This window comes from Cyprinodon variegatus, unplaced genomic scaffold (genome assembly GCF_000732505.1).
Source record: "Cyprinodon variegatus isolate N-32 unplaced genomic scaffold, C_variegatus-1.0 Scaffold395, whole genome shotgun sequence".
NCBI classification, from domain to species: Eukaryota; Metazoa; Chordata; class Actinopteri; order Cyprinodontiformes; family Cyprinodontidae; genus Cyprinodon; species Cyprinodon variegatus.
In genome coordinates, this window is record NW_015150848.1 from 43,344 (window position 1) to 52,140 (window position 8,797).

Consider the following 8,797-nt stretch of genomic DNA (forward strand, 5'->3'; position numbering starts at 1 on the left):
CATATAGCTTAAAAGTGTATTGATATATCTGAAAAATGTCCAAGTTAAAATATTGAGACATTTAAGCATCAAACTATCTGCAGCTTCTAATAATTTTATGTTTTTCCCTTTATGGGGGTAAATTAAATCAAACATACCAGTGATGTTCACCTCACAAAGAACCAGATGATTTTGGCCTGGTCTGAAGACAGTGACGTATCGCCCCAACGCTGATGTGGGAAAGCTGAAGGCAATCATATTAAGGTTTTCATAGTTTATCTCCTGTCCTTGCTCTGTGATGTTGTAAACCCTGGATGAGGAAAAATATTCAAACATACAGCTGATCAGACACTGAATACTACTGAACATTATTGTGACAAAAGATGCAGAAGAAGGAACACCTAAAGAAAGCAGTGAGATTGTGATGCTTCCATTTTAAAAACTTCAATGACTTTCAGCTTTCTGGGACTTTCAGGCAAAAAATATACTTCCATGTTTGAAAACTGCCTCCAAAGACAAATAATTAAAAACAACTACATGGAATACATAGTCATGTTATTAAAAGTATTATTTTAAGGTCAATAGGAAAATATAAAATAAATCCCATTATTGTATCATGTTGTTCTTACAGCCTGTTGTTGGTGCCGTTGTTCTCTAGGGAGTTCCCGATGTAGATCTGAGCTCCAGATATGTTAGCTACATCATTTCGTTTGGTATGGATAGAGATGCAAGAAATGTTGTAAATCCCCTGCAGGTCAATCCTCCACCAGGGGTTAGTCTGATTCTGGGTGCGACAACATGTTCTGGGATCCCCATCAAAGGCTCTGGGAGGGATCAATGGTACGTGTTCTCCATTAGTCTTTATCCAGTCTAAGGTTGAGGACTGGGATGCATTCTTTGCCTTCAGACTTATGCTCATTTTGTTACAGAGATCTGAGGATCAAATACAAAAAAAATAAATAAATGATATTTTTGTTGCATTTAGCTTATAGATAGCTCATCTAACATTTTGATTTATTTAAGCAGAAATGATCTGTTTAACAAAGAATATTTGATCCTACCTGTTGTCTGCACAGCTACATTTTGGATTGCTGTAAATTCCAGAGAAGTTATTGAAATAACGCTAATATTTACATTTTTAAAAATCTTTGAAAAAACGATTCAGCTCTTTCAAAGTAGATCTGATGTTGTGAATCTGAACTCTTACTTCTCTCTGTAATATTTTTACATTAATGAGATAGACATTCAGCTGAATAAAATGAGACACTTACTTATAACCCAGACGAAAACCAAACTCCACAGCATCTTGGAAGGAAAAAAAATGTTAGTATCCAGTTAGTGAAAATAGTTGTAAACAACATACTCAAATTAATGACGGTCTTTCAGAAATGAAACTAGGCAAAGAAAAAAGAAAACTTTCTGTTAGTTCATGTTCAACATCCTCCCTCACCTCAGCAGTTGGTCCTCGCTCCACTCTGATGTTCACTTAACCTCCTGAGTGAATTCTGCTTCCTCCACTGCAGCTTTTATAGAAATGAATTAATCACACTCTAATTCAAATATTTAGCTGGTAGCTGATAGGTTCATTCAAATTCAGACCTTTGTATCTTATTTACATTAGATAAAAAATAAATATTGGTGTGTCCCATATGTCATCTCCACATTGCAACCATAAAATGTAAATATGCCCTCAGAGTTTATTAGTGGTATTTCACGTATATACTTTTACACAGTAACAAAAAATGGTTGCTTAGTTCCAAACTTTTTCCTGCTACTGAAAATGTTGTTTTTACCATTGGCAACAGCTGCTTTTATAAGAAGTACTACTGAAGTAAATTTAATTAGGTTATCTAAGTACCACCATACCTACACAATTTAACACTGTAGCAAAGCAGGACCTTTGTTTGTCTGCTTTTTTCCTGCAATAAACACAGAAATAAGGAGAAATAGAAAAAGGTACATGTGAAGTAGGTGAAAAAAAAGAGAAAGGTGGCGCAGTGAGTAGCACTGCTGACTTGCAGCAAAAAGGTTTGATTCCCAGCCCGGGGTCTTTCTGCATGGAATTTGCATGTTCTCCCTGTGTATGCGTAGGTTCTCTACGGGTATTCCGGCTTCCTCCTTCAGTCAAAAAACATGCTGTTAGGTTAATTGGTTTTTCTAAAGTGTGTGCACAGTATGCATCTTTGTGTGTCTCTGTGTTGCCTGGCGACCTGGGAGGGGGGTAAACCTCCTTTCACACATTGACAGCTAGAGATAGGCACCAGCACCCCCTGCACGACACCAGCAGGGCTAAGTGTGACAGAAAATAGATAGATTGGTTCAATGGACATAGAAAAGCAGCCAAGAGGTTTAGTGGTTTGTTCCAACCTTGACCTGAAAATCCAACATAGTTTTCTATGATATCCACAGTAGAAAAACAAAACAAAACTCATCTATTAACACTTTTAGTTATGTCAGTCCCTTTTATATGTTTTTCGTACAGTCCTATAATTAACTGTAGTGTAAGTGTTACTTTTGTCGTTCTCTAAATGTATTTTTTCTTTCCACGTCTCTTTTCAGAAAATTCTGATGAAACAAATGAGGGATTCAGACTTCCTGTCTGAACTATGAACCAGCTAGGTCATGTCTGAGCTAGAAGCACTTGAACAGAATGCATTATGGGATTCCTGATAGGTGATTCTCCTCAGTTAGTTCCTCTGACTTGATCCTGGCCTGTTTGGCTGTCAGTATGTTGCAATTCCAGGCATTAAAACTTTTATAAACAAGATCAGCTGTTTGTGTTTACATTTGAGGAAGTATGTAAGGAAGCACTGCATGAAGCATGGTTAGCTCTCTCTACGTTTCCATATCTCACTCCAAACACAAGGCTATATCTTCCTAGAATAAGATTGGCTTTAATAGTGGTGTTAAACTTCTGGTTTAAGAAAACTCATTATTCTAATGATTGAACATTGTCCATCTATCCATCCATTTTCTTACACGCTTATCCCAAGTGGTGTCACGAGGGGTGCTGGTGCCTATCTCCAGCTGTCTACAGGCGAGAGGCAGGGTCCACCCTGGACAGGTCGCCAGTCCATCGCAGTGAGTGAACGTTGTGCAAAACTTTTTATTTATTATTTAGTCTTTGTAATATATATTTCTATGACTGACTCTTTCTTAATGAAACTGGAACACTGGCAGATTTCCTGCATATTTATCTCCCACTAGGTGGGCTATTAGCAGGCCTTGGAATACCTAGGGAATCCCCTAGCAGTGATGGAGAACCTGTATGAGAACAGGGAAGTCTATGAGTCTCTTTTGAGATTGCTGCCCCATCAGATTGAACAAGTTATCAATATTGTTATTGAGGGGGGGTTGGCCTGGTGGTAAGAGCAGTGTGCTTGTGCTCTGCGGGTCTTAAGTACCTGGCTGTAATCTTACTCTGACCAGAGAAGTTGCTTAGGGTTACAGAAGGCAGCTGCTTACCAACCAGGTTCACTTCTTGTTAAAGGTGCCCTGAAACCCAGTTGAAGAACCATTTTATACAACTTCAGAATGTTGTATAAAATGATTCACAAAATCATCAAATCTTTGCACATTTGTACAGGAGGAGACATCCATGACTCCAGCAATGTCAAAATATTACACTATGTTCTTAGATCAAATAAACTGGTCTCATTCATTTTCCAAATCTTTGCCACTTACATAACAAAGAGGTCTTTTTATCCTGACAGACAAACTATCCTAATTAGATAAACTACTTGGAAAAACATCAGCTCTGATACACACAAGCAGATTGCGGTTTATTAGGGCTTAGCAGACTCACACATCATCAATTAAAATAATCCTAGCAAGTGTTTTTATTAATTTCCAAATATTTAGGGATGCTCATTGTTTTACAGTCAGGTTACAAAGCACTGCAGAGTAGAGAGTCTGCACTTCTAAGCGTTTTCAACCATCTCTTTTAAATGACTGATTGATGGTTTATTGTTTTTATTTTAGTGCTTCAAGATCTAAAAGCAGCCTCTGACACAGTGGATCACACAATTATTTTAAACCTTTTGGAAAATGTCTGGTTGTCTAGGAGACGCTGGTTTAAGTCCCACATGGTGGGGAGATCGTTTGGTTTTAAAGTAGGTTTAATACAAAAAATCTGCTGTAATTCTCTCTAATTCCCCCATTCCACAAGTTATTATACATTTAGTTTGGGCCTATGAACCATTGGTAAGCTTTTATTTCTGTTAAAACAATTCCTTAATGATGTACAGTATCTTATCACGGACCATTATTTATGTTATCATTCTTTTGTGATATACCTACATTTCTATTTATTTTTAAAAGAAATTCATAGTTATTGGAATCCATATTAATAACTTTGAATTATCAGAGGTTCCGACCCAAACAGGAACAGAAGGATCTAGACTTCCAGGTGTCCACAGTGCGTTCAGGCAGGTTCCAAGTCCAGGGTCAGACGGGTCTAGAAGAGTGCCCACACAAACATGCACAGATGCAGACAGGCAGGTTCAGATGCAGACGGGTAGGCTCAGAGGTTGAGAGAACAGAGACCAGACGTTGTACCAGAATTTCTGGAGGAAACATTAAATGAGGAACCTGTCAGAATTAGGCAGGTAAGTGAAATTAATAATTAGGGTGAAGCTATCAGGCCAGATCATGACAGAAGTCTGCTTTCTTTCTCCTGCCTAGTTTATGTGTTTGTTTGTTTTTTCATCTCAAGGTATCTTAGTCTGGTTGGGCATCTGGAATCCACCCTTTGGAGGGGGGGGGGACGACTCTGTCATGATCTGCCCTGACGGCTGGCCTTAATTGTTCATTTCAGTCATCTGCCTAACTCTGCCAGGTCTCTAATTATAACTGATCTCATCCACTTGCAGTTTTTCCTTTATATTGGGCTCGGTTCCAGCTATCAGGGCCAGATCATTACAAAGGCTAGCCTCGGTCAGCATTAGCCTCTCCCCACCCTTGCAGTTTTTCCCTAATGCTCCCTTGATCCTCCGCAGTTATACTCTATAGCTAGACTTTGTTAGCTGTAGCCTCTTCCCGCCTTGGCACCGTTCCCCAGCTGCAGATTTTTTATCATCTTTGCCTTTATGTTTTCATAGAGGGCCTTCTAGGAATTGAAAAATCATAGACTAAACTGTAAAATCTAATGAGAGTACTGTTTACCTCTGTGGTTGCTAAGGAACATTTTATGCACTTAAAATGGAAGCGGTCATTGCAAGGCTCGCACTGGGATGTCACTGCAATGCTATCTATAACATTTTACAGATTCCTTCTATTTATTTCCTTCATGTACATTTCTTAGCAATGTAATTTACATAATACAGTTTTGGTAATGCAGATTAAAGATTGGTTTATACTTGAGGCATCCTCAAAGCATTTAAGACCTCCACACCCCTCTGCATGAACTCTGTGCGGAGAAAATTTCTGCACGGAGCACCTAGGAAAATTTGTAACTACGTGGACAGATGTGCATGGAAAATGTAGGGAGTAAGCCAACAGACATCTATAGACTACCCATTATTTAGGCCATAAATATCATCATCAACAGATTGTTGAAAAACTACAAGAAAGAGATTACTGTGGCTTTAAAACAGCATGAAGAGGATTTTATAAAGTTGTAAACAGCTGTGTTCTTTACTTCCCAGTGTAGTGGTGTTGTCATCTTGATGTTTGAGCATGTTGACAGAGCTGGCCAGACTGAGGGAAAGCCGCACAGAGTATAAATGCTGTGATGGCTCCATGTGTTAAACATAATGAACCCTTTAAAAGTTGTTCGTCGTAAATATTGTTGATTTTGTAGTGTGCTAGTTGTGAATGTCATTAAAGGCAATTCTTTACTGTTAACAAAAAGTTACATTTACTATTTTTAGTTATTTATATTTAGTTATTTCGAATATTTTAGAAGAGTGGGAGCTGATTTTCATTTTTGTGTAGAAAATTGAGAGATTTAACACTTGTTTTTTAAGTGGCTTTGGTTTGCATGATTTTATTAAGTAGTTGTTACCTCTAGGTTTGTTCATGGTCTGTTATAAACTTTCACGCTCTTTATCATCTAAGTTCTGAAGTCACTGACCTGAGTCTCCATGTTTACAGAGTATCCATCTGACCTGTCTGCTTGAATTCTGGGTCCAACGTTCTGAGCGCCTGAAACCAAAGACCCAGAGCAGCAGGTCATGACAATGTTAGGTTGATCCATCCTCTGTGGTGGGAAAGCATGCCTTGATTCTAACTCTACCTGGAAAATACAACCTAAAATCAACTGGATTGCACTGTAACAATTAACCGTCTTCTTCTGTGGTTTGGTGTTAATAGAGTACTTTGGACCAGCAGACTGTGAAGTCATGGCGGAGAAGGATCCACATACAAACCTTTTCTGATGTTTCCAGTCCTTCTCCCTCTTCAGTGATCGGTTTTTCTTTAGATTTATTTAGGTCTTTAGAAAACTTGTGAAGCTGGGCAATCCGTTTTGCAGCAGCAAAAAAAGATGTGTCAAGGTCACAAATTTATTTTTTTCATTGACATACGATGGGGTCATGACCTTGATGTTAAGGTTAATCTTTCCATAAGATTGGTTTGTGGATTGAATGCTGAAGTTCCCTTGTGTGTGAGATTTCATGTTTAACAAATATCTTTGAATATAGAGAAGGAACAAACAGAATGAATATATGTTGGCCCACCCAGGAAGTCAGAATCTTTTTTGGCTAAGTACTCGGAGATTATCTCTGCAATATCCTTGGTAACAGGAATGATCTCAATCTGCCAAGAGAAATAATCAAGCAAAAGAAGGAAATTGATGTCACCCCTAGAATTCTTTAGAAAAGGTCCCATAAGATCCACACTCTGTCACCTCTGTTTGGTGTTTCAGAGGTTTGGGAATTTGTAAATTTGACAGTATAATAGTAAATCAGGAAATGTAACTCTATATTAAATGAAAAATTGAAAAATACAAACTTTAATGTCAGTCGTTTAAAAGGCCCGAATGTTGTCTTAAACAAATAACGCAATACCAGCTTTTAGGGGTTAGGGTATCATAACGTTTTTACATTTTATTTAAATAAATCTTGGTTAGTTTTTTGTGTTTATCTGTATTTTTTACATTCTCCAAAAACATGCAAATGTCATAATGTGGAAATGTCTTAAAACATTTTTTCAACAAATGATTACATTTTCGGAATCAGAATCAGAAATACTTTAATAATCCCAGAAGGAAATTACTTTTTTTACACACTCCAGATACAGTTTTATATATATATATTTACACAACAAACCACACAAGATAATAAGGATATAAATATTTACACATATAACTCTTTTGTGTAAATATATATATATATATATATATATATATATATATATATATATATATATATGCATATGTATAGCTACATCTAAGTATTTACTAATGCTTTATTTATTGGAGAAGAGTGGTGGTGACAGATTTGATGGAAAGACTTCACAAATTCAGGCCAGATAATTCTTTTAATTTACACATTTCTAAATTCAGTTCATGTTAACTGTTCCACAGTTAAGAGTAAACACATTTATGTTATGAGATGATGTGTTGTGAATTGCTGCTATATAAATAAACTGAATTGAACGGAATTAATGTATTGGCTCTGGGTTTGCCTGATGAGTGTGTTGAGTTTTATAATGACAAACCTTCAGATTAAAAGTTGTAATGAATGCAGAATTGGTATAGGGTTGTTGTTACTAGCCCTGCTACTGAAAATAAATATATTTTCCAGAAGGAAACATTAACAGCACAAATATAAAGGCTAAAAAGAAAATCGCTTCTTTTAGAGAGTGTTTTATTTTTTTATTGTCATCCTTTATGTCCATGTGAATGCCATCAGACTTAAAGGTATTAAAAATTGGTTTCATGATGCTTTCAATTTAGTTTATTTGAATCTGATTTAGAACTGACTTAGCTCCTATGTTTGAAATATTTGCACAAAAAACATTTTACAATAAACTGATACATATATAAAGATTTTGAATAATAGTACTTAAGCTTTCCCCAACATCACATTAAGGGGAGCACCATTAATTATTTACAACCAAGAGAATTTTACCAAAGCAGAAAACACCTCTGATGAAGACAATGTTATAAATTTGTTAGAGTTCATTTTCTTCTAAATGCCTTTATATTTTTTAGTTCCAACTTTGGCTTTTTATCTTTCTATTAGAGCTTGCTTTTTTGACAGTGTGACTTATGTGTACTGAAAGAAACAAACCTCATTGAGCACCTAGAGAAGCCAGGATACCCTAAGAATAACATAAACGAACATATGTCAGACTGTAATAAAGCCTCTTTATTGCTTAGAAATGTTCATCCTAAGAAAGCTTTTGTTACTTACAGAAACATAAACTGATACATAAACTGAATCTCCAGGCAGTTGTAATTAAATTACAATTAAACCCAGTAGATTTTTCAGATCTTAACTTCATACAGTATTTATTCAACTGGAACAAAACAATGTTAAAACCTTGTTAAAGGTTACAGAACCTTTCATTTCCAAATATCCAGCTTTTCAGGATCCATATTTTAGTTTTTTACTACAGTGATGGACATAAGTGGAAGCTAGACTAACCAACTCTCTGAGTGATTATTGCAAAAATACAGGGAAATGGTCTAAGAGTTTCTACAATCAAAGAAGAGTCAGTTTTAATGAAAACAAAGCAATGCTAACTTTATAATCAGGTGGAATATTAAAATCTTCCTAAAGCAAACAGATAAAATTAAACTCTTCATAATCAGACTTGCTGAACCAAAGATGGTTTCCATGTGTCCTTATGGCTCCACTCATGTCACAGTTCT

At 36.4% G+C, this 8,797-nt stretch overlaps 1 protein-coding gene across 1 annotated transcript in view; it reads right to left on the minus strand.

Annotated features, from left to right (window-relative positions):
• Positions 1-604: 604 nt before the first annotated feature.
• LOC107092793 (fucolectin-1-like) overlaps positions 605-8,797 on the minus strand; it is a 20,089-nt gene continuing 11,896 nt past the window's right edge. The window contains exon 6 of the mRNA XM_015387449.1: positions 605-912. Within this exon, the coding sequence (XP_015242935.1) occupies positions 605-912 (308 nt within the window). The remainder of the gene's footprint in view (positions 913-8,797) is intronic.